The sequence below is a fragment of the Rhinatrema bivittatum genome, chromosome 11 (assembly GCF_901001135.1).
Source record: "Rhinatrema bivittatum chromosome 11, aRhiBiv1.1, whole genome shotgun sequence".
NCBI classification, from domain to species: Eukaryota; Metazoa; Chordata; class Amphibia; order Gymnophiona; family Rhinatrematidae; genus Rhinatrema; species Rhinatrema bivittatum.
The window spans coordinates 86,448,468-86,471,007 of record NC_042625.1 but is presented as its reverse complement, the minus strand read 5'-3'; the positions used below and the strand labels follow the sequence as shown (position 1 = coordinate 86,471,007).

Here is a 22,540-nt window from a genome sequence, read left to right as displayed (position 1 = left end):
ATGCGGCCCCTGCTGCGGTGTAAGCTGGCCCTGCTGGTTTCGGTGTGCAACCTGCAGGGCAGTTGCACTCAGGGTGGAGGGAAGCAGCCACGCTCTCTTCCTCCTCCACTAGTTCTCTCTCAGCACAGGGACGGACTAGACTAGGTCACCGCACTGCCCTCCCCTCCACAGATGAAGGATAGCTGTCTGGGGAGGGGGAAGACAGGACCTCACACCAGTCATTTTGGTATCAGAAAGCAGACAGGGCTGGAGGGCTGCTCAGCCAATCAGAAAGCTCCTTTATCTGGAAGGGTTACAGTAAGGTCCGGCACCATTCGAAAGGCCGAATCACTTCCATCCCAGTGAACAGGGCTTGCCTTATTAGTTTCACTTTTTGTGTGTGTGTTGGAGGGGGGAGTCTGTTTAAGAATACTCATTTCTAATTTTTCTTTATCCTCCCCACCCCCATCAGTGCTATCTTGAGAAAAAAAACCAAACCACAATATGTGACAAAGAGAGGGCGCAATTCGAACCCAGGAGTCCCTGCAGGGGGGAGAGAGAGAGAGGAGGGCACGGTCCACACTCAGATGCCACAAGGCGACGCCGCTACAGCCACAAGTGGCGCTGTTTAACCCCCTAAGACTTATGGACAAGCGCCACACCTTTGTCTGGGCAGTTTTAAAGAAAAATTACCTCCCGGCTGCAGAAGGGAGCCAGGGGCCCGGCCGCAACTACAGGACATCATCCAACTTCCCTATTAAGTCCAATTAAGTGCTTTACGATGGTGCCAGTTATAAAGGTGCACTGGGAACCCTGGGCAGCACTGGCACAGCAGGAGGAAGAAAACGAGATGGGCCCTGCTTACCAAAGCTGTAAACTCCAAAACTGCCTCCGCCCCTTCCTCACAGAGTCCATGGCCTCCAATCTAGGGCCTGCTCTCAGCCCAGGTAAGCACTGGGACAGACAGCGCCCTCCGCTGTCACGGCACCGCGCACTGTCCCGTCATGGGCCAATTCTTCATCAAACCAGAAGAAAAACAGTTACTGAAAGATCCTAAAACTTCTGCAGCTTGGAATTCAAGTTCCACCCGCGGAGAGGTCAGAGGCAGACACGGCAGGCTCCTTCCTGCCCAGTGGTGCAGCTGGTGGAGGGGCCAGTAAGGTTCGGCCCAGAACCCACCTCTGCTGCGGCAAGATCACAGCTGGAAGTTGAACATCTCCCCATCTCCAAGGCTTGAAGGGCAGGAAGCCCCACCAGAACCCGCCACCATGTCCAGCAATCCCAAACCAGCACAGAAAACGTTTCTTCCATGGGCGAGCCGAGTGCTGCGGACGTAGCCTGCAACTGGAGCCGTCGTTACCGGGAGCCGTCCCTGTGCAAGTGCCTCATTAGGGTTAGCACACAATCCGGGTCAATCTAATGAAGCTCCTCCAGTCCTGAGTACCCCCCCATTGCAATCCTGACGGAGTTAAGAGAAACCGGAGCTGTCATACCCAAGATGCAATGGGGCAAAAGTAAGACTCCATTGGGTTTGGCCAAGTCGGACAGCGATCCCAGGCGTAACACTGAAACATACGGGGGAGGAGGGTGGCAGTCACGGGGCAGGAGAGGAAGAGGAGGAGAACGACGAAGGCCATGTTATTTCGGGTTCTGTAGTTTCATGGGTCAGAGTCAGGGAATGAAACCTCCTCCCAAGATCTTTTAAGAGCAATTTCAACACTTTGGTCTTGAGTGATGCTCGTGTTCCCCCCTCCCCTCCCTCCATATTAGCACCATAATGAATGAGCTCCAGGGGCATGGAGAAGCCACTAGTTTTTCAGAAGGTCCCCCAGGTCATAGGAATCAAAGAGATTGCTGACCCCCTCCCCACTGTCCAGTCCCCACAGGTAGTCGTCCTGGTCGAGGGGCGGGGAAAAGCTGATGAAGGGCGTGTCCCCCACCTCATAGGAGGTGGAGGGGAGCTGGTCCTCCGTCTGCTGCAGGAGGTGGTGGGGCAGGTCCAGAATCCGCTCCTCCACATCCAGGAGAGGAGAGGCCAACTCCGTCTTCACGGGCTCAGCTGGGGGCAAAGAGAAAAAAAAAAAGAATTTTACTTATTTCAGGCACTTCAAAGCAGATTACATTCAGGTACTGTAGGCCTGCTCCAGAGGAGTTTACGGTCTAAATTCATAGCTCAGGCCACAGAGAATGAAGTGACCTGCCCAAGGCAATGAAAGCAATAGGGTGGAGCCTCTCAAGCTGGTCCTATGGCCCAAATATGCCTGCATGGTCATTGTGGAGATCCTGAACTGGCTGTAGGGACCCGAGGTGAGGAACACCCCCCCACAATCTTATCAATGGTTACACGGCAGATCTCCCACACCAGATCCAGGTAGGTTTAGTCATCACCACATTTCGATTATAAAGCACAGAGCAGAGGATGACGGCTGTGTGGTATCACGCAGACCTCCGATTGGATTAACACAACTCTGAAACTTGAAAACAGCTTATGATCGAGTCACAACTGTAAACTCGAGACCCAAGGCAGGCAGCAGTGATACTGTTTTACCATTAAAAAAAACTGAAGTCATATTCAAGGTGTGGGTCTGAAGAAGGGAGGTGTTTGATCTTGGAAGCTCACGTGCCTTTTTTATTATCGGATCAATAAAGACATCGCCTCAGAACCCGCTAAAATTCCAGTTTCAAGATTTACCCAGCTAAAACCCAATTAAGACTAAGCCTCTCTTCCAAAATTTCTGCGGTTAAAACCTCAAGCCCTACAAAGGCAGCCGGGCCGCAGTTGTTACTGGCACGGGTTTTCAAATTTAGCCGTTGGTGCAATATTTAACGGTAACCAACTGTCATTGAGCCAGGTAACCCTGGCCGCACACATAACAGGCCTAACTCTACCCGCTCAAATGCAGAGCGCGTACTTAGCCAGATATTCAGCCACACATTTAGCTAAGCGCAGCAACGATAACGGGGTAAACGTACATGGTTATCCTACCCCCGCTGCCAGTCTCTGAAAATCAGCTCCTTGCTATAGCAGCTGACCAAAATGGAGAGTAGGGATGTCTATTTTTTTCCTCCATTTTGGCGGTATGTGTGCACCTTGCCCACTTTCTAGTACACACAGGAAAACAGAGAGTATGTGTGTATATTTAATAATGAGTCGGGCACATATTATTCATTTTTATCCATGCGTACCACGAAAACAGCTGAAACGAATGTACACCCTCATAGAGGGCACCATTTTGTTTGTGTGAATGTCACTGATGACATCACCCCATTATTATCCAATGAAGTGGCAACATTTTACACTTCATTCTTGCTCTGCTCACGATTCCTTCAAGCAATGATACTCAACAGTAAAACTGAGAAGAATGGTTTCAGGGATTAGAACGGACTGTTGGTTATTAATGACATCACCCAAAAAAAATAGAGGCTCCCTCCATTCATGTTAGCTGGATTTAAGTGCTCCAGGTGCTAGCAGCTATGTGTAGAGCCACTGAATGACGCCAAGATATCCACACTCAGACGACTGCTAGCCTGGTGTAAGGTCCCGCCCTGCAGGATCTGAACTAGAAGGGAGGCTGGGACAGCTGGAAGGCTTCCCTGCCATTTGGAGAGCTAGGAAGCCACGTGCCAGTGTGGTATCCTGGTAGAAGGGCCGTGGGCTCTTTTCCCTATTTATACACATATCACCTTACGTGGAAGGCCTGCAGCTCTCTATTAGGCCCCAGAAGTAGAAGGTGCATTTCAAGTAGTTGCGGTGTTTGTCTATGAAGAGCAATTGCTTGTTTATTTAGGCATTTTAGATACTGCCGTTCCAAAAGAAGATCACCACAGTTTACAAAAAGTCAACCTTAAAATTCATGGTCGACATTAGGTGGACTGGATTTAAGCTATGGCCTAACAGTGAGTGTTATTGGTTTATTCAGCCCTGACTTACAGTGCATTGCAGGTAATTTCTATGATTCTGCCTTCTCTAATAATAAACCAGCATGGAACCACCATTCCCAGTGTGGTTTCTATCTGCCACCATGATATCCTGTACTTTGTACAGTTCACACCCAAAGTGATTTCAAGAGCGATTCACATGATAAGGACAGCCTGAGGCTTCTCCTTAATCCCACCACCCCTAACCGTGGCACCGATATTTTAATGCACCCAAGAAAAAAATATATATATATATATACACAAAAATTCACAAACCACTTAAGCCCAAGAAAGCAGCAGGTGCCGTACGAGTCGGCAATACGCCTTCCCTGAAATCACTCTTCTCGTGTTGAACGTTGCGTCGCTTTAGCACCTCAGCCAGGAGAGCAGTGCCCGATGCCACTGCAGGCTGGGCAGAACAGCTGACCCCATCCTGGCAGATGTATCCCAAGCACAACTGTCCACTCAGGGCAGACAGCTAGCCCCTGAAGGCAAAAGGGGCCAGTTTCTATCGTGTAGCTCTCCCGAGAGCCTCAGCGGCCCATTTCCATCACTCAGACTACCAGATAGGAGCCAGACCAGGAGCAGCTGAGATTGTGGAGAAGAGAACGCACAGACCCCATTTCATCAGCCTCCCTCCGCTGAGCCAGCTGAAAAAGTGCCACACACACAGACAGCAAGACTCCTCACCCCCCTGTGGGACTGTGAAAGACCCACAGCTTGAGCCGGCTTACAACAGGATTTCCTTTTAGAGGGAGGGCGGGCATGTTGTCAGCCACAGTAGAAGTGGCTAGCAATCAGTGTGCCCAGGGCTAGCAATCAGTGTGCCCAGGGCTAGCAATCAGTGTGCCCAGGGCTAACAATCAGTGTGCCCAGGGCTAGCAATCAGTGTGCCCAGGGAAACCAGAAGAAAGGTTCACACACTTCCACTTTCTGCAGATTGTAAACAGGTTTTATGGAGGGAGGGTGAGAGGCAGCAATCCTAGGTGTCACAGCCACTGCCCCCTACTCTGCAGACGAATGGACGAGGAATGGACCGGTGGGGTCCACTGCCGGCTCCAGGCCTGTCATTCATTCTTTCTTTCTTTATTTTTGGTTTTTATATACCGGAAGTGCCTGTACACTATACATATCACTCCGGTTCCTGTATAATATACATATCACTCCGGTTCCTGTACAATATACATATCACTCCGGTTCCTGTACACTATACATATCACTCCGGTTCCTGTATAATATACATATCACTCCGGTTCCTGTATAATATACATATCACTCCGGTTCCTGTACACTATACATATCACTCCGGTTCCTGTACACTATACATATCACTCCGGTATTACAGCGCAAAGGCAGCCTGCAGGGAGACCCCGCTACAGTGCCCTAAACCTTCCCCCATCACACGTACTCTTTGGTTGAGGAGAAAGAGGGGAGCAGCTTTCTTGGAGGACGGCGCCTTGATGGGGCCCCCTGGCCACCTTGGAGCGGTTACTGCTGTCCTCGGAGATCTCCTCAGGACACAGATACACCTCGATGGGCCCATTGGTGCTCTTCAAGTAGATCTGTAGGGTCTCCTGGAAAGGAAGGAAGGACATTAAAAGCACATTCCAGGCCTAGAGGCTCAGAGCACAGCCAGGCAGGGCCGAGATGAAGCTCACACTTTAGCATCCTGTTTCACAAGCAGAGGATCCAGGGATGCCCCCTGCTCAGGCACCACCCTGGCAGACCCAGGTCCACCTGAAGTGGCACGCACATCCCTCACCACCCCCCAAGTCCCCCCTTCTGTCCCTCTCACCTCGTTGAGGTCAGGCACTTCGAGCCGGGTTTCTGGGGGGGCTTTGATAGCAATCACCGTCTGATCTTTGAAGTTATTGATGGAGCGAATGTCTTGGTAGGTGACGTACGCTAACGTGGGGAGGAGTTAAGGGACAACCAGGACCAGTGACAAAAACATAAGAACGTAATTATTCAGAGGAGTTAAATCACAAGCGGATTGTGATAAATTTCAGGAGAACGTTGCTAGACTGAAACACTGGGGGCTGAAATTTAATGTGGACAAGTGCAAGGTGATGCACTTAGGGAAAAGTAACCCATGCTGTAGTTACACGATGTTAGGTTCCATATTAGGAGCTACCACCCAGGAAAAAGATCTAGGATTCAGAGCGGATAACACATTGAAATCGTCGGCTCAGTGGGCTGCAGCAGTCAAAAAAGCAAATAAAATGTTAGGAATTATTAGGAAGGGCATGGTTAATAAAATGGAAAATGTCATAATGCCTCTATATCGCTCCATGGTGAGACCACACCTTGAATACTGTGTACAATTCTAGTCGCCGCATCTCAAAAAAAGATACAGTTGTACTGGAGAAGGTGCAGATAGGGCGACCAAAATGATAAAGGGGATGGAACAGCTCCTCTATGAGGAAAAGGTAGAGGTTACTGCTACTCAGCTTGGAGAAGAGACAGCTGAGGAGGGATATGATAAAGGTATAGAAAATCATGAAAGGCCTTGAACAGGTAAATATGAATCAGTTATTTATTCTTTCAGATAATAAAATGGCCAAGGGGGCCCTCCATGATGTTAGCAAGTAGCACATTTAAAACAAATCTGAGAAAATTCTCTCACACTCTGCACACAGTTAAGCTCTGGAATTCATTGCCAAAGAATGTGGTTAAGGCAGTTAGTGTAGTCTGTTTCAAAAAGATTTGGATAAGTTTCCTGGAGAATAAGTCCATATTGCTATTAATCAAAAGGGAATCGCCACTGCTTGTTACCAGCATTAGTAGCCTGGGATCTATTTAATGTTTTGGCACTTACCAGGTACTTGTAATCTGGATTGGCCATTGTTGGAAAAAGGATACTGGGCTTGATGGATGCTTGGTCTGACCTGCTGCACTAAATAATAAGATACAGCATAGGCTGAGCCCAGGATCATGGCAGGAAGTAGCTTCCTTGTACAGAGCAGTGTACACACTTCCACCCCCCAGAAACAATTACAGCAACAGGTCTGCTTTGCTTTATAAAAAAAAAAAGTTTTCATGAAGGAGACTGACAGCCTCGTTCATGAACGGGCCCAGCCTAGAACTACATCTCGGGCCCTCTTTCCCCAATCAGCCCTTAAAATCCCCAGCCAGATCTGGTTTTTAGAGGGAACCAAAACATGCTGGTTAAAACCAGGCATCTTGGACCAAAACGCACATAAACAGCTACTGAATTCTTTATTGTGGAGAGCCTGCAGGCCAGTTTAAGGAGCTCAAGGTGAAGAGCGGGAAGCCACCAGGTTAACGTTTTATTTTCAGCTGCCCGGGGGCACTGGAAGGATATCTCTGGTTATCCTCGTCCTCAGTCAGGTCCTTCAGCTGCTGCGTGCAGGTCTGGATCAGCTCTTCCAGCGTCCGCTCCTTCTTGGATAAGTCCACCAGCTCATCCTGCAGGGCCTGCTGCTGCGACACCGCCCTGGAGTCATGGAAAATGCCTGTGCCCCTGGCCAGAGACAATTAAACATAAAATAAAACAGCTGGTCCAAGCCAAAATGGAAAAAACACCACCAGCTCGACTGGGGGCAGGATCGCAAGGCATTGGTTTGACAGAAGGACAGCCCCCATTATGTGGTGACAGACTTCTTTTTCTGTCACCCCTTAAGCAGGGCTTCTGCCACCCCCACTCCAGTTATTTTCTTCTGGCCCTGTACCTCCTCCACAGCCCCTGCAACCCCCAGCAATTTCTCTCTCCACACCCTTCCTCCAACTTAAATTATGCCCCCTCCCCCGCAATCTCATCCTCATGGCTCCACTGCTGGTGTTCCTCTTAAGCTTCCTTGGCCCCGCGCTGACCGGTACTGAAGCTTCCCTGCCCCCTCTCCAAGCACAAGATCCAATTCCTGCTCACTTCCTTGTGATAACAGCACCAGCATTGGAGCACTGAGATTTGGGGGGGGGGGGAGGCAGTGATAGGATGGGATTGGAGGCCTGCAGGAAGGTGGCGAATATAGGCAGGTTTCTGCCCCAGACACAGGCCTACCCTGCGGGAGTGTAAACCCAGGCACAAGCAGCAGCCAAGCCCCCCCCCCCTCCCGTACTACAGCGAGCGCTGGCCAAACCTTTCCCTGGAGGCCCCTCAGCCAGGCGGGTTTTCTGGATCTGCAATGGATACGCAGGAAAATCCCCACACGCTGAAGGCCCAGGCAGCTGCAGATCTCTCTCATGTGGATTCGCCGTGGAGTCAGCAGGACAGATCTGGGAACCAAGCTCCGTGTCCTGTGAGCCAGGCCGCTCCAGCCCTGCTTTTACCCCCGGCTGTTCTCTTCCAGCCCAGCCTCTCTCGGAGAAAAACCGTAACTGCAACTGGTGAGAGGGCCTGGGATAAGAGTCTGGGATGGGCCAGGCCTCCTTTCCTACAGGCAGCTGGTTGGCAGCCCCAGAAGGAACGCAATCCCCTGTCGCATCCTCTGCCCCAGCGTCAGACCATAAGCAGATGGGTTTTTTCAAAATCAATTCTGCAGGCAAGAACAGCTGCAAACGAAGTCAGGTCGCGGTTTATCGCCCGTATTCAAATCAAACCCTTTCAGCCTCAGTCTGCCCCTTCTCGTCTCTACAGGTTTTGAGGTGCAGAATTAGCTACGATTCTCAGGGCTCTGGCCCCTTCTCCTGTATCCCCCGCCCCTCCCAAGATAAAGCTCTAAGGCAATCAAAAAGGACGGGGGTGGGAAAAAGGCTTCAGACCAACCACTCGCACTCGGGTTTATAAATGGGGGGGGGGGGGGGGGGGGTTTGAAGCTGACCTTCGGGCTGAAAGTTGCCCCGCCCATCTTTCCACACCAGCTAACCCCCTTTTCTCTCTCCCCCCCCCCACCCTGTCCCAGCCTGACCTCAGCACCGCGCCCCCCCCCCCCCTCCTACAGTTTCTCCCAGGCTCGAAGCTGATGTGCCGACCCCAGGGGCTCCCGCCTGCCCGTCCACACCACCCACACGAGCCCGTTCCCATCGTGCAAGCTGCCTCGCCCTCCCGTATATCATGGAGCCTCAGGGTTTTGCCAAACACAACAGGTCAGAAGGCAGGGAGCTGCCCCTCCCAGCCGCCGGCGAAGCAGCGCAGGAATCAAACAAACACCACCAGCACAGACGCAAGAAATACCAGGCCGGATCAGGCCAGCATCCAGCGAGCCTAGCGTCCATCTCCACCCATGGCCAATTAAAAATCGATTCATGGCCCTACCTCTGCCTTGTCCAATGCTTATAAACCTAAAAGCGCAGGCTCACGTGAAAAACAATTCTAACGTCTTGGCGACCATATTCCTCTTTTGGGAGAATGGTAAAGCCACTGAACATAGGGAAAATCAGCGTGAAGAGAGGGAGAGGGCGCTATAGAGGTCGTGACCTGCAGCGGGACCCTAGGATCCAGGGCCTCGGGTCACCCAAATCCGCTTGGATGATATTAACAGCAGCAGCCTCCCCCTTCCTCCTGGTGGCAAGAGACTGCGATTTTAGAAATAATTTTAGAAATCGTTTTCTGACAAAGCTCCAGGGGGAGCGTTTTCCACAGAACAGGGTCCCTACCCCCCCCCCCATCAGATGATCTTAGACATCAAAATGGTTCACAGGGCTAAGGAACAGAGAGCAAACTGGCTGTGGCTCGCCTCCGATAGCTTTAGAGTTCATTACTTTAAGATTTGACTCGCCAAAGAGGGTCCTGGGTGCTAGAAGCGGCCCCACCCCCGCTGGATCCCGGTATGTAAAGCTGTGGGACAGTCTGGACCGCACAATAGCATCTAATGAACCTAAAACTGGACCATCACAGCATCCTCCCTCAGGATGTAAATATTGCTCACACAATTAAACGTTTAAACTACTTTAATGTAAACATTTAACCATTTAAACGCTATTGGTGAGTTACCTCCCTCCACCCAGATGTGTTTGCACACTCCCCAACCTCATATACCCATGGGCTCCCTGCTAGCAGCCCAACCTGACCTAACGTCGGGAGCCAGGCAGCGCGACATCAATTGCGGGTTCACACGGGCAAATATTAGACATTTAAATAAAACTTATCAGTAAGACTGGGTCATTCACACATTTCATCCCATACCCCCCCCCCCCCCACCCACAGGCTTTACAGCTTTCTGGACCAAGGGTGGGCAACTCCAGACAAGCCACGGTTTTCAGCAGCACCGCGTCATGCAAATTAACCGGACCCCGATCTGCTGCACTCAGACATAGCTGAGGATCGCTGCCGGATATCCTGATCGCCAGACTTAAGGGAGGGGAGTGGGAGGGGCCAAGCCCCGCAGAGCGCCAGCGCACGCCACTCACATCCACTGGATGTTGTTTTTCGATTTCTTCCGGATAAGTTGGATCCCTTCCAAGACGTTGGTGATGTCATAGATCCGGCGCTTCTGCACCTCCAGAACCTCAGCAGCCCTGTTCAGGTCCAGCACCCCGTCCTCCGATTCGCTCAGGAGATGGATGAACTTCTTGGTGAGCAGCCCCAGCGAGGTGTCGTACCGCGTCTTCTCGCCAGGGGACCTGGGGGCTGGAGAGGAGGGGGGCAAAAATTTAGGCAGCTCGCAAGAGAAAGTTCGGCGGCCTCAGCCGTCTATTACCACATCAATCGCAGCGGGTGCTGGAGGGCAGGAAGGGGATGCTGGAGGGCAGGAAGGGGGTGAATTGGCACAAGTGGTGGGGGAGGAGGGGGCTCTCAGTACCTGGATAGGAGAGAATGCTGGAGGGCAGGAGCGTGGTAAGTGGGCAGATGAGCAAAGGAAAGGACCTTAAGATAAATACACATCAAGGGGACTCTGGCTCGTAGCAGCTCAGCGTCTCCCACGTCATGCGCACACGATCCTCCTCCACCACTTACTTTTGGGGCTGGAGACCCTGGACGCTGGTCTCCCCTTCCCTTTCGGCGTCCGGAACTCAGGCGTGCATTGCTGGTCCGTCCCCTCCAGGTCCAACTTCCGCTTGGCCTTCAAGAAAAGAAAAAGGGGATTGCAGAGTGAGACGAGGGCAGACTCGGTCTCACTTCTTTCAGTTGCGTTTCTGCATTGTCTGGGGGATGGGTCAAAACCAAGATTTCCACCCCTGCACAGGCTGCACTGGGCAAATGTCATGGGTCATCAGAACCCAAGGGGGCGAGGGGGCTTCCGAAGACCTCTTATCCTGTAAGAGCTCTCACACAACTCACAGAGCAGGCACAAAAAAAAACAAAAAACGCCCGGCAACCAAATGCAGGATATGCTTCGGAGTGCCAAAATAATGCTCCACCAAAACCAGAACCCTGGCACCTACCAAGAGAGCTCCTCTCCCCCGACCATGCATGAATTTTATATATGCAGAGAGACACCACAGCTCCGCCCAAATTCCCTCCAGCACGCCCCTGCCACGCACAGCTCGGCATCGAATCCCATCGCCCCCTCCAATCCCACCTCAGGATGCCAGGGGTTAACTGCACCCACTGGGAAGCAGCCAGACCCAGGCTGGTTTTCATACCAGATCTGCCCTCCCTGATGCCAAGACTCCCCATTTCCGGCCTGCCTGCTCCAAGGGTGCATAAAAAGCAGGGCCAACAGGCTGTGCCAGGGTCAGTAGCCACAAGGGATGCAGATAAGGCAGGTACTGGCACCCAGGGCAGGCTGAGCCAGTCCTGGTTTGCCCCACCGCACGCAGAGAACTGCAACTCAGATTTCCCACAGCAAAGCAGGCAGTACCCCTCCCGAGAGTGCCCTGGGGTAAAACCGGGACCGTCCCAGTCTGTCCTGCGTGACACGGAGTCGGCTGGTAATACATCCCCAACCCCCACCAGAGCCCTCCCTCAGCACAGCGCGTCTGCTCGTCTCCCCGATCCAGGTGGGAACGGGGAGCCTGGGGAAGCCTGCAGCGTAACAAGCCACCCCCACCCCTCCCCCAAGCATCTGTCAGGGAGACTTGCCTCCAGAGGCCAGGAACAGGTGGCTATCCACAGCCTCCCCGCCCTCTCTCCTCCCGCCTGCCAGACTCACAGGGGGGCCCGACGGGGCACGAGGAGACGGTCCCGAGGAGGGGCTCTCAGGGAAGATTCTATAAGATACAGAATGGGCAAAGTTCTTATTTGAAATAAAAGGTCTATAAACGGGCTTTCCCTTGCTTATAGAGCAGGCAGCAGCTGCCCCTCCGATATTAGGGAGTGCACTCTGCTGGATCCAGAGGCATCCGGCGCGTCCCCAGAGCAGACAATGGCAGGAGACCAAGTAGCTCCTCCAGTCTGCCCAGTCACCCCCTGCACAACGCCAAGGATTCACCCCCAGGCTCCAGCCATAGAGCAGGGCAGCTTGTACGATATCGCGCCCCATCCGAGCTTTCGTCTTCCTCCACTGCACGCCACTCTTCTAGGTAGCTGAGCCCAAGACATCCCCTTTTCAGTTCACCTCCCCTCCCCCCGCTCCATTTCCAACCACAAGTTCCCACAGGAATGCAAAGTCACCAACAGCAAGCGCCCGGCCTCCGAGGGTCCCGTGGTCCTTCCCAAGGGACTCCTACCACCACGAGGAGCAGGCCCGACGTCTGCGCTTCCACCAGGACTTCAAGTCAGGTCATCGGTGCAGTTGCAGCCTGCCAGACAGACCCGGCTGCTAATTATTTGATTCCATCGCAGACGATACGCCAGGACCCCGGGGGCAGGGCAGTACTTTCACTGCACGCCCTGGGTGCAGCAGAATTCCTTCCAGCCCCCCCCCCCCCCCCAGCACTCAGTAAATGCTCTGCTGTCCCGCGCCCTGCCGGGGTGCACTGTGCTTGGACGCAGAACCAACCAGGGCCGAGGCGCGGAAACCCAGAGCAGAGGAGAAGAGGGAGCTTCTAATCACACGGTGGCACGATGAAGCCCGGCTCCTTATTCCTGCTGGCATTCGCAGGGCGCGCGTGGCAGGGCGGCCAGCAGCCACTGAAGACTAAGGGAAGGGCCAGAGAAAATATAGAGAAACAGCTGGCAACTCTGTGTGCCCCCCGCCTAACGTTTCTACAGCACGCGTGTGTCTCCAGTCCCAGGGACCGGAGTGAGAGATCTGCAGTTCCTCAGGCTGTGGAGATGGCGGGAAAAAAAAGATAAAAGGAGACCCTGGGAGAATCCCCTCCTCAGGGCTGAATGCCAAGGGCAGCAAGCAAACCCCACCCCTCACCAGGGGCAGGATCAGCCCCACGACAGCTGGCTGACCCATCTGAAGCAGAAAGCTGCATTACAGAGGAAACAAAAGCCAACCTCACGCTACCCTCAGCCCACAGAGACCAACCAAGGAGCCTCACACAGCCAAGAGAGAAGGATCCCCAGAGGCAGCACTGGCACGGTGGGACAAGGCAGGGAACGCCAGTCCCTGGCAGCGAGACCCAGCAAGGACCATACCAGAGAGAGACTTTTACTAAAGACGAAATGCAGTTCAAGCTGCCACAATCTAAAGGCAGACGCACCAGACTTCCCTCACGCGGCCCCCATCACAGAACGCACCCAGCACCAGTGCCTCCACCACTTCTTGACCTCCTGTCATTTCTCCTCTGCCTAATTGACCCCCCCCCCCTCCCCTCCCAACATGGGAGATATCAACAAAACTAGTACAAAGCTTTTAAAGTGGAGAACACATAGCACACAATGCTGGCTCCTCTTACGAGATCCTCGGCCTAGCTGCATTCTCAGAGGCTCCTCGTAGCAAAAAGGCAGGCAACCAGTGCGGGACCCTAAGAGTCAGACCCCACAAGCTCCCACATAGTTAATGCAGGCCGAGTGGGCACAGACCCTCAACGCAGACCGCTAGAGCACCATCACGTCTGCCATCTTACACAAACCTTGTAAGAGCTCATAATAACTTTAACACACAAGTCACAGTCCCGAAGTAACAGACTGCCCAAGGATGGGGAAGAAAAAGCAAAGCTAATCTTTTAGGAAAACGGGTCTGGGTTGGTTTTTTTTTTGGGGGGGGGGGGGGGGGGGGTTTAATTCCCCTCAAGACAAATACACATTAATGCTTTATGAAGTCCTCTTAAGATAAGAGTGATGCCACTTGTGTGTTCTGTTGAAGGAAAAACTATAGCGTTGCTATTCTGACATCAGACATCAAAAAGACACTAACTACAGAAACCAATCAACCCAGGACCAGAACACATCTGTCTTATCAGCTCAGAGCCATCGGCTCTATCCCACCCCAGGGGATCTGCTGTCAGTGACTGGGCCAGTCCCTGGGACGTCCTGAGGTCTGGAGAGTAGCACCAGCACCCCCAAACCACCACCACAAAGTTACCAGCCAGCTGCTGCGGGGGAGGCTCCATTTATTAAAAGCTACTCCCCATTCTGTGCCCAGGGGACAGGCCTCCTCCCCCCCCCCCTCCTACAGACTCTGCCTGGCAGAGAGGGTGTGCCAGGGATCTAGCAGGGTACAGCACACACACAGAGGGCCGGACTTCTAGTTCAAAACCAGAAGTGTGACTAAAAGGCATCCACAACCCTATTCTTAAAACCAGCCACAAAAGAAAAAGCTTGGGGGGGGGCGGTTTTAATACGAGGGAGACAGCAGGTCTGGTTTTCAGGATATCCACAATAAATATTCCTCAGCTGTTATTTGCATGAATGTGCTCCAAGATAGCAGCCGATTTGCATAGCTTGCTTCTCTCAAAAGCAGTCCTGAAGGATCCAAGTAACCCCACCCCCAGACTTAGTGTTTCTAAATATGGCTTCCATTGAACCATTCCGGCTGTACCGTCAGTGAAGGCAGGTGCTGCTGTGCTGTTCCTCATCAGAACCTCATGCAAATGTCACACACGTATTTATAAATCTGGGATACAGGTTTCCTCTCTTCTCCCACTGAGCTGCCGGCTCGCCGAGCTACACATTTCTTTTTTTTTTTTTCACGTGAATGCAAAGAGAATGAAAAGCCAAAGAAAGTCACTTTATGGGGGAAACCAAGAAACAGCAAAGCTACCCAGGGAGAGGCAGTGCGAACCGCTGAAGAATCTCACCAGTCGTGCTGGTCTGAGGCAAAAGAGTAGAGAAGGAAGAGCCCCCCCCCTCCAAGATTAATAGCCGGTGGGCAACGCCGGCCAATACCCTTCCTCTAACAAAAATGGGGTTCTGGGTGCCGGCAGCAGTCGTGCACTAAAGATTCTGTGTCAGACAAGTTCCAGGGAGCGCTGGCCCGGCCGCTCAGCAGGAAGGATGCGGATTCAGATCCTGGGCTAGCTGGGGCTGCTGCGGAGGTGGCGCTCACGGCAGAGATCCACCACCTTACAGCTCTCAGCTGTTTCTGAAGCCAGTCAGTGAGTCCACCTTATCCTTTCAGCTTCTGATTAATTATTGTGAAGGGTGGCAGGGTACGGAGCCTCCCCATTCAGACATCCCAACTCCCCAGGGGATCACCACATCTGGGCTCAGGAGATCACTATCAGACCAAAGGCTCCATTTGCAACATCCAGCTGTGGCCCACACCACCTTAGGGCTTCACCCCATCCCAACTCTGCCCCCATTTTATTCCCATCCATTGGGCAGGGAATTTCTACCATGCAGATGGACGAAGAACAAAACAGGCCGACAGGAGGTACCCTGCCACCTTGGGCCTGCACCGCCGCAGGCCAGGAGGAAGGGTGCGATCCGATCCCCCAGTGTGGTATTCTGGTAAGTTTCTGGCCTCGCCACCACGTTAAAGCCACCAGAGAGCTCTGTGTCAGAAGGGAGAGGCCGAGCCGGTGCTGCAGGCACACAAAGCAAACCTTCCTACATGTGGAGAAGCAGCACAGCCGCTCCCGACTGACGCAGACCTTAACCTCCGGGACAGGCGATGCTTGGACGTAGGGAGACCGGGGGGGGGGGGGGGGGGGGGGCGCGCTCGCGATGCTGGAAAACCCCTGGGAACCCGGCCGGCATCAGGAAAGGAAGGGCCTCCGACGTGAGCCGGTGGGGAAGGTAGGGAACGGTGGGATCCGCTGAGGGAGGCATCACAGATTAGATATCGTCAGCCCCCCATCTCTACCCACCAGGGAAGGTCCTTCCCGTGCTGTTGCCCGATTTTAAGCCACTAACGCAAGGATAGCCTGGCCTCAGAAGCTCCAGGTGGAGCACAAAGAAATAAGATAGGAAGTCAGAAGAGACCAGGTCCATCCTGTCCTCCCCTGCTCCCCCTTCTCACTGCAGTACTACAGCCCCTCCCCCCCCACACTTCACAGCTTTCTCATCCCCGAAGGCCCTCTGGGCTTGTCCCATGATTTCTTGAATTCCAATACTATTTTTGTCCCCATCGCCAGCAACCCACTTCTGTGAAGAAAAAAAAAAAGCTATCTCTCTCTCTCTATATATCTATCTCTATCTCTATATCTACTTCCTTGCATTACTCCCGTCTGCCCCCAACCATCCTGTCACAATGACCCCTTGTCTGAAGCTTCCTTTCCACCAAACTAGGCTTCGATCCAGGATCCTCCGAAGTTGGAGGCAGTCCAGGCACAGAACATAAGGTCCCCACCATGCAAGTTTCCCGTCCTACTCCTGCTGCACGCAGCTTTCAGATTTGGCTGCTGCATGTGTGGCTGGTCAGGAGTGGGGGGTCCGGGCCCCCCCCCCCCCGAGTTATTGAGGAAACTGGAGCAATGGTCCAGCTGAGGAACATTTGTGTGTATGTGCGTTTTCCTATCACTGTGTACCTGTGAAATGAGGACAGGGGGGGGCGGACCCTCTGCTCCTCTACCACAAACTGATCTGATGGGGCTCAGCAGATACCAGGCCACGCCGTTACCTCGCCGAGGTCTGGGTAACGGCGGGGGACCACGGAACGCATGCACCTGACTTTCCTACCACTGCAGGATGGAAGGAGCCTGGACTGGCCAGTCGAATCCCCCCCCCCCCCCGTCCTTCCAATGCCATTTCTCGTCACATCCCCCCCTTCTACCAGCAAGAGACTCAATGATCGCATTTCTGAGCAGAAATCCCTCAAGTGGCAACGTGAGGTTTTATGGCGACCACAGCATTTCTGCCGCACTGCCCCAGAGGGCTTACAGGACAGAGCTGTGGCAAGTTATTGCCTGAAAGACTGAAGGATAAAGTCGCTCATCAGGCACAGGCCTCAGAGGAAGATGGAGCAGAAAGGTTAATGAGATCCTGAATTCCAACCAACATCTGACCGGTTGAGTCGTGGCCCCTTCAGAAAAACGCACGCATGCCACACAGGGAAAGCATTAAAGCTACACGGGAAGACCCTGGTGAAACCCCCAGTGCAGACCCTCAAGAGAAGTTAAAGCAGGAAGACTGAGAAGACGCGCGTCTCTCATCCCATCCCACTCCCTGCTAAATTCTGCAGGAGTCGCCCCAGCGCTCCTCCGCCCATCCTTCTGCCATGTTCTACAGCACAGCAGCAGTCATGGCTCGCTGTCCAGTTTCTCCCTCACTATACAGAACAGATCAGAAGCCACACCAGGAGGAACAGGCTAATAAAAAAAAAAAGTTTCAGTGTTTTGGGGATTTTTTTGCAGCAGCACCACCTGTCTAGCAGAGTCTCTGTCCTGCAGCGTGGCAGCCGTGGAAGCTTCCCCGCGAGCGTGGGCCAGGCGCCAGCCCTTCGGCCGGCTTAGGCTGCCCAGAGGATCAACCCATTTCAGTTACAGCCCAGAGAAAGCAGATGCAAAGCTGGTACGAGGCCCAGGGGACCAGGTCCTTCCCTCCCTCATGGGAGCTCAGTCACTGGAGGAGAGTTTCCGCAAAGCCCCGGAGGTGACACAACCACAGCTGCGAGCGCAGTTCCTCAAAATCTGCTTTTCCCCTTACCTTCACAGTAGCAATGATGGCAGAGAAAGGCCAAACGGCCCATCCAGGCTACCCAGCAAGCTGCCCATGGTTATAACTGCCACCCCTTGCAGGTTACCCCCATGCCCTCTGATACGGGTAGTGGGGGTTATTACTACCCTTAACAGAAGACAGGGGGTAACCTGCACAGAACAGCAGTTACTACCCTGGGTCCTATTTACATCTGGCTGCTTTATTTTACTAATGGTTGGGAAAAAAATCCAGAAAAGTGCAAAAGATATATATAAAAATATATAACACACACACCCCCTCCCCCCATCTTATCCAGTGGAAACCGTGGACTCAGCCACCACAAACTGTGGCCTTAATCGGATGCATCCTACCCAAAGGAGAAGCCCAGTGGCCAGATGTTTTGTGTTCTCCCCCTAGGCAAAACGTGGGAGAAATTCCCCCCATCATCACACATATGGCCACAAGCCTGAAGGTGTTTACCTGCTTCCCTCTAAGATGGCTTTGCTGTGTCTTCTTTCGGCGCATGGCAATAAGGATGGCCGGGGAAACCTGTAAGAATAGCCCGAATTCACAGAACAAGAGCAACTAAAATAAAACTATATTAACAGACTTTTCTTTTTCTTGCATAAAGGCCTAACGGTTTAGAGTAATTCAAGATTTTTCATGCCCCCACCCCCCTCCTCCATCAAATAAAGCAATGGGGAAAAAAGGGGGGAGGTCCTACCGTAATCAAATGCTTTAATTTAAAAAAAAATATATATATATATATATAGATGCGCCGCATAATAAAACTGAGTGTCACTTTTCTCCTTAGAGTTTATAGGCTTGAGTTTAACAGATCCCTCGCCCCACCCTCACCCTGTCTTACAGCAGTAAACCCCGAGCTCCTCTCCCCGGCTTCAAAGGGAAGAGGAACCAAACAAACAGGAAAGAGAAAGGTAGAAGAATGGGTGTAATTACCGGCAGCCTCCCCAGGGTGGCCGATCGCAGGGCTTTAGGGTCGGCTCCATAGGGGGTGGCGTAGAGACAGCTGCCCCTGGGGGCAGCCGGCTGGGGGTAGATCTGGGTGAAGTAGGCGGTCGGCCCGGTCCGCATCATCTGGGGGCTGGCGAGACTAGTGGCCACGGTGCCTGCCGAGCCCAGCAGGGGTAGAAGTCTCTTCATGTGCTGCTGCTGCTGCGACTGGGCGCCCCTCCCAGGAGCCGGAGATACTCCCTTGGGCACCTTTATCATCGCAGTACTTTTTTTTTTTTTTTTCTCCTGTATCTTAATCTCCAGGTCACCGGTCTCCGGACAGTCCGAACTGAAGGGCAAGGACAAAAGGAAGAGCAGCTACTCGCAAAATTTAGGGAGCTATTTATTGCAATCGCGGAGGAATTAATATATTAAAAAAAAACAAACATACACACTTTGCAAGCTGGCTCTGCAGGGTGGGCAATCGTATTTCTCTTGCAATTAATTTTTAAAAGGTTGGCCAAGTTCAAAGGCACCAAAAAAAGATTAAAAATGAATTCTTTGGACTTTGGCAGAGGTCTTCTTTGCATCAAATTTTATAAATACCTAAATGTCGCTCCGGGGCCTCCCCCCTCTCCGTTTCATAAAGATTTTCCTCTTAATGCCACCCAGAAAGCCCCGCAATTCTGACCCGAGCTGATCCGGGAGGCTTTGAGTTCAGCGTCCCCCGAGTTATTGGCCCAAAATGTGGCTCGGTTCCGATGGGATGGGTCCGGATTTCGGCTCGATGGCTGCAAAACCTGCCCTTCGGCAGCAGTTCCTTTCTCTTTCTAGCTGCCAGATCCGCTTGCCTTTTTTTTTTTTTTTTTTTTTAGCGCCAAACTGCGAGCCGCGAAATTCGGATCTCCCGCGGAAACAGTTTTCCGCTGATTGGTTGATTGGTGGTGGTAGAGGCGGAGAAAGGGGAGGGGAGAAAGTCCAACAACCCTGCCCACAGGGACCGGAGACCTGCGACAGAGAGCTCCGCCCTTAAAGGGGCAGCGTCACTCCCCCTGCTCTGCGTGCGCCTCATAACCGTAAGGATACGATTTAGGCACTGATTTCCGAGCTGGGGGTGGCTGTATCCTGATTACTTAAACACATTTCACTCTTTCGGCTGTTGCTGGTATTTGGCATTGCACAACTTGGAAACAAACTTAAGTGGTTGTGATTTTAAAATAATAACTGAAAACAATATTGTGAAAATAACTTGGGTCTGTAAGTGCTGTAAGTGAAGGTAGGCAACCTCCAGTTCTCGGGGTCACCGTGACGCTCGCTAACGAAGGTGCACGAGGCAGATAGCGATATGGCCGCGCCGCTGAATATCCTGGCTGAGTTAGCCGGATAAGGTACTGGTTGATTGAGATGGCTAGCTACTGCATCCTTTTTTATTGATTTTTCTGCCCCGACAGTAGCCAAACAAGCACGATTTTATTTGTTTATTTATGCAATATCTTTTATATACCGCACCCTACAAATAACACCTTTGCTGAAATACATATTCCCTGAAATATCAGCCTGCTTGTTTCTGCTCTTAGTCTTATTCCTAGGTTTCCTTGCCTTTTGACTTACGAATATACTTTATTTGTTACTATTTTCACACCGATTGGAATAAAAACGCAGGCACTTTCTGGCTGCACCCAGCTTTCTCCCTAAGGCTTCCATGGCTTATGCTATGGTTATGCTTTATTTATTTATTTTATTTTATTTATTTAATTTTATGTACCGGCAACCGTTTGCACATCGTGCCGGTTTACAGATAACTTACAAACAATGATATATAGGCAAAGCCTTTACAAGGAACAGTGTATAACATAAGCTCAAAAACAGAGCAAATAACTAGATAACTTGTGGAAGGAGGGGGTGGGGTGATTGAGACAGAGGAGGGGGCAGAGGAAGGTGAAAACTGGTACATAAGGAAAAAATATATATATATGTACAGGGGTCGAGTGATTATTGATATATACATAGGTTATACACAAAATTGTATAAGCGCGTAGAAACTCAGTACTTGAGGTGAGAAAGTGTGTACGGTTGCTTTAAGTGACAAATATTATGTGCTGGAGGTTAGGTGTGGGGTTTGTATTTCCTTAGAGGGTGTGGGTGTAGGTCCTGTGGAGGGGGTGTTAGTATGAGAGGGTGGTAGGGTTGGTGTTAGTAGGTGATGATGATGATTGGGGGTATGCTTGGAGGAAGAGCCAGGTTTTGAGTTTCTTTTTGCTATCCTATCAGAACATTGCCTGCCTGTGGTTCTCACAAGGATCAATCAGTACAGCAGCACTGCCACCCCCTTCACATCCATTCACTTAAATTAGAATGGGAGAGGGTTGTGGCTGAAGAGTTTTCTAAAATGGGGGGGGGGGGGGGGGGGGGGGGGTGTTTCTGAGCAGCTCCACTGCATTTTCCTGAGAGCTGCCCTGTTAGCGAAGGAGGTGCAAATCACGTCCTGGCAAGGCTCTACTGGGCAGATTAAATCCAAGCCGTGCCAGTAAGATCTGAGCAGAAGCTGCCCAGTGACCCAGGTGCTCCCTGGAGAGCGCAACCCGGAGAGGGAGAGATCTAATCCTAATGTTTCCCCATTGCATGCAGGGAGAGGTGGGTCTGATTCCCTTAAGTAGCAGCTCCCTGCATGCAATGGGTCAAAACCAGGACTGGGTGGTGGCAAACGTAAGCCCCCAATGTCCTGTGGTGCATGCAGTCCTGCTTCTTCTAGGTAAGGTGCCAAAATGCATCCTGGGGGGAGACTTGGTAGCCAAAAAACCCAGGCTAGGCCTCCAAAACAGAAACGGAGTCAATTGGCTCTGAGCAGGGCCACCACCCTGGATGCCAAACCATGAGGGAGAGGGTATGACACCTCCTTTTTGAGTCCATCTATAAGTCTGCGAGCATGTGAGTCCAAAAGGTCGGCACTCAGTGAGAGCAGCCCTTGCCCGGAGCGCTGTTTTATCTGGCCATGGCCCTGGCTCGGAGCCTGCAGCAACCATGACAAACCTCGAATGGCATCTTTAAGCAGGCTTGGTGGGGCTGCATGAAGAAGGCCCATGGCTTTGGAAGGAGCGCCCTCTAGCAGCAGGTCCAGGATTAAAGGTCCCAGGATGTGGAGTGTAATGTTCAGCCGGAGGCTGCATTAATAAAGTTGTCCACAAAGGTTATAGTGCACCAGACAGCAAATGGTTAAGTCTCTCTGGAATGGGGTTTAACTGTATTTAAATAACTTATACATGACCGTCTGGCGTAGATCGTGACAGCCCCATCCAAAACAAATAAAAAAAAATCACGGCAATCCACAGGGTAGCACTGCTTTCAAAGGCAGACAGTCCTTTGCATCAGTATACTGGGTGTGGGTGCACGATAATGTTCGTATAATAAACTGGAAATAAGAATTTGCCATACTGGGTCAGACTGAGAGGCCATCAAGCCCAGCATCTTGTTTCCAACAATGACCAATCCAGATTACAAGTACCTGGCAAATACCCAAATAGTAAATAAATCCCATGCTACCGATGCCAGTAATAAGCAGTGGCTATTCCCTTAGGGGTAGATTTTCAAAGGGTTATGCGCATAAGTTACGCGCGTAACCCCGAAAACCTGCTCCTGCGCGCACCGATCGGCGGCGCACGCAAACCCCGGGACGCTCGTATGTCCCGGGGCTTTGAAAAGGGGGCGGGGTTTTGGGCGTGGTGCTGGTCCGAGGGCAGGACTGAGGCCTCTGTCAGCCGGCTGGCACGCACAAGATACGCCTGCCCGTAAATAAGTAAAACAAGGTAGGGGGAGATTTAGGTAGGGCTGGGGGGTGGGTTAGATAGGGGAAGGTGGGGGGAGTGGCCTTGAAGGGAACAGGGAAAGCTCAGCGTGCACAAGTGTGCACCCCCTTGCACGCGCTGACCCTGGATTTTA

General features: G+C 52.1%; 1 protein-coding gene across 3 annotated transcripts; it reads right to left on the bottom strand.

Moving 5' to 3' along the window:
- Window positions 1–1,752: 1,752 nt before the first annotated feature.
- Window positions 1,753–19,602, bottom strand: LOC115100872 (transcription factor E2F2-like). Of its 3 annotated transcripts, none has more exons than XM_029619890.1 (9): window positions 19,056–19,600; window positions 18,611–18,953; window positions 18,131–18,199; window positions 10,754–10,859; window positions 10,207–10,426; window positions 7,223–7,381; window positions 5,693–5,807; window positions 5,306–5,471; window positions 1,753–2,038 (listed from the first exon to the last, which is right to left on the bottom strand). In XM_029619890.1, exons 2-9 carry the CDS (start codon window positions 18,881–18,883, stop codon window positions 1,788–1,790), a joined length of 1,359 nt encoding a protein of 452 aa, XP_029475750.1. In that variant the 5' UTR covers window positions 18,884–18,953; window positions 19,056–19,600; the 3' UTR covers window positions 1,753–1,787. The 3 variants fall into 3 exon arrangements, with proteins under 3 accessions (XP_029475750.1, XP_029475752.1, XP_029475753.1); XM_029619892.1 differs by having other exon boundaries at window positions 19,211–19,600; XM_029619893.1 differs by lacking the exon at window positions 18,131–18,199 and having other exon boundaries at window positions 19,056–19,602.
- Window positions 19,603–22,540: the final 2,938 nt, after the last annotated feature.

Bases quoted from the DNA above. Each gene is read 5' to 3' on its own strand.
- LOC115100872 (XM_029619890.1), bottom strand. From the start codon at position 18,883: ATGATAAAGGTGCCCAAGGGAGTATCTCCGGCTCCTGGGAGGGGCGCC. The intron at 18,200-18,610 runs GTAATTACACCC...CTATTCTTACAG, and splicing joins CCACCCTGGGGAGGCTGCCG to GTTTCCCCGGCCATCCTTAT. The intron at 5,808-7,222 runs ATATCCTTCCAG...ACTCCTCCCCAC, and splicing joins GAGGACGAGGATAACCAGAG to GTTAGCGTACGTCACCTACC.